We start from the raw sequence: 2,883 nt of genomic DNA, 5'->3' as shown, positions 1-2,883 counted from the left end.
TTCCTTCCCTGATTCTGTCATCACTGACATGACCGGAACCAGAAGAGATGATCCTATCGGAGAAGATAATATCAGAGATGATCCTATCACAGATGATCTTATCGGAGATAATCCTATTACAGATGATCCTATCACAGAGGATCCAATCGGAGATGATCTTATCGGAGATGATCCTATAAGAGATGATCCTATCGGAGATGATCCTATAAGAGATCATCCTATCAGAGATGATCTTATCGGAGATGATCCTATCACAGATGATCCTATCAGAGATCATCCTATTAGAGATGATCCTATCGAAGATGATCCTATCAGAGATGATCCTATCGGAGATGATCCTATCAGAGATCATCCTATCAGAGATGATCTTATTGGAGATGATCCTATAACAGATGATCCTATCCCAGATGATCCTATCGGAGATGATCCTATCAGAGATGATCCTATCAGAGATGATCTTATCGGAGATGATCCTATCTGAGATAATCCTATCACAGATGAATTTATCACAGCTGATCCTATCAGAGATGATCCCATCAGCAGATCTAAACCGGATCAACCAGATCCCTCAAATTCCTGATCCTGGATCCTCCAATCAGCTGGACCCATGATGGGAGGAGCTGTGATGAGAGGAAGAGCTCCAAAAGAACCAGGAAACAAGGGGGCGGGGTTTCACCCCACATTGGTTAAGGCTACGCTGCTGGACAGGAGGCAGAGTCCAGACCCACAAAGATCAGGTTCTGAGACAAAGAGGACCAAAACCCACGCAGAGCAGCACCAGGCCGGCCCTCAGGAGGTGGGCCGTCCCTCAGGAGGCGGGTCTTCAGTGCCGCTCCTCCAGCAGGCCGGCCCTCAGGAGGCGGGTCTTCAGTGCCGCTCCTCCAGCAGGCCGTCCCTCAGGAGGCGGGTCTTCAGTGCCGCTCCTCCAGCAGGCCGTCCCTCAGGAGGCGGGTCTTCATTGCCGCTCCTCCAGCAGGCCGTCCCTCAGGAGGCAGGCCGTCCCTCAGGAGGCGGGCCGTCCCTCAGGAGGCGGGTCTTCAGTGCCGCTCCGGCAGCCTCTCAGGCTGATGCATATGGATTATACATCACTGTTTCTATCGATTTCAGATCATGTTGAAGTTCTCTGCACCAACAAACACCAAGACAGGACGGCCGCTCGATAAATGTGCCTCATGTTAAATTCATGCACACCTCAAGCGCTGTTTTACCTCCTGCACCACACACGAGGCGTGGACAGGACCGCCTCCAGGACTCTGACTTCCTCCTCTGAAATCAGGACACAAACAGGAGCAAAATGCTGGAGTCTGATGGTTAGACCGCCCAGAGGTCAACCAGAAGGAAGGAGAGGATCTGGGCTGATCAGAGGGTTCAAACTACATCCAGGTGGCCTGAGGTTCTGCTGCACGGACGCTGCAGCACAGCCCCGATGTGACACACGAAGGAGCATGAAGGAACAATCGTCTCGGGGTTTGTTGCTGCTGATCTCCTTCATGCAGGTTTAGAACACAGAGATCATTTCAGTCGTTGATTCTGGATCATGATTATTTATGCAGGTCTGGATCTTTTGTTGAGTTAATCCAAATGTATCTTGGAGTCGGGTTTCATTCATTTCATGAGCAGGTTCAGTATTTCTTTAAGGTGCTTCACTCTTTACATTCATTAACTTTAGTTCAGGAATAAACTTGTGATGAACTGTCAGGATTTACATCATTTCAGGAGATTTGAAGAACAGATTTGTGACTCTTCAGCTCAAACTGAACATCTAAACAGACTGAAGCTTTGTGAAGCAGTGAAGCTTTGTGATCCTGAATAAACCTGATAACATCTGATAACCTCCTTCAACCTGCAGGACTTTAGATTTAATAATCAGTCACTAACGGATCACAATATGACAGAAATGTTCTGCTGCTTTCAGCACCACGGACAGCGCCGCTGGTCTAACGGGAGGTCACGTGACCTCCACAAAGGCCTCATTGATCACACTGATGGACGAACATCGCCGCGCGGGATGGTCACGTGCGCGTCGTCCGGCCAGCTGCGGCGATGACGTAATAGTTAGAGAAGTTCTCCTGAAGCTGCAGATGCGCGTGCTCTTACGTGCTCGTCCTCGCCGTGGCGGGGGGGCCGCCGCTGGCCCTCTGCCCCCCCCTCGCCCCCCTGCCCCAGGAGGCGGCTCGCCTCGGGGGGGTTGGGGGTGGACGCGCTCGTGTCGATCTTGTCCGTGACTCTCTGGTAGAATGACGTCATGTCCAGAAGCTTCTTCCCGGGTCCGCGCGGGGAACCGAGCCGCTGGAGAAAGATCCCGCCAGACTCCGGCTGCTCCCCCGGTCCTCACGGTCCACAACTTCAGAAAAGGAGCGGAGCAGGGTCCCGACTCGAACCGAACCGGCCCACGAGCGTCTGCGGGACAGCCTCAGAGTCCCGGGCAGGAAGCGCTGCTGCTCCAACCGGGACTCGGCTCCGGTTCCTGCGCGCGCGGGTTCGGGGCTCTTCTGTCTCATCTGGGTCAAAGCGCCACGCGGACACGCGGAGAGCAACAGCGCCCCCGCGTGGGGCAGCGCGCACGTTTCACCTGCCGCGGGAGTTCGGGATTAAGCGGGAAAACGTGGATCCGCTGGACAGAGGGATTACCGGGGGGATTATAATCCTCCTGAGCGGCTGTGACGTCACTGCGAAGGTTATGAACCCGAGATTCTGCTGATCAAAAATGAACACAAAGTTTTCTGATTCCATCGGCTCTTTCAGGACCAAACAACCTCTAAAACACTAACAGAAGGGAGGGTCTCTGAACTCACGACCTTCTATTTCAAATGTTTCTGCTTCATCGTGTCCTCGTTCATAAGAATCTCTAAACCACTAAAACGTGTGTTACTTCTGTTTCAA

General features: G+C 52.4%; 1 protein-coding gene across 1 annotated transcript in view; it reads right to left on the bottom strand.

Annotated features, from left to right (window-relative positions):
• Positions 1-2,519, bottom strand: part of dpp6a (dipeptidyl-peptidase 6a) — a gene marked incomplete in the record, with an annotated part of 126,346 nt that extends 123,827 nt beyond the window's left edge. Inside the window, 1 exon segment of the mRNA XM_024280482.2 lies at positions 2,098-2,519. Within this exon segment, the coding sequence (XP_024136250.1) occupies positions 2,098-2,247 (150 nt within the window).
• Between the last annotated feature and the right edge of the window lie 364 nt (positions 2,520-2,883).

This window comes from Oryzias melastigma, linkage group LG20 (genome assembly GCF_002922805.2).
Source record: "Oryzias melastigma strain HK-1 linkage group LG20, ASM292280v2, whole genome shotgun sequence".
Taxonomy (NCBI): Eukaryota; Metazoa; Chordata; class Actinopteri; order Beloniformes; family Adrianichthyidae; genus Oryzias; species Oryzias melastigma.
The sequence above is the reverse complement of the archived record's forward strand: the minus strand, read 5'-3'. Positions and strand labels throughout refer to the sequence as shown.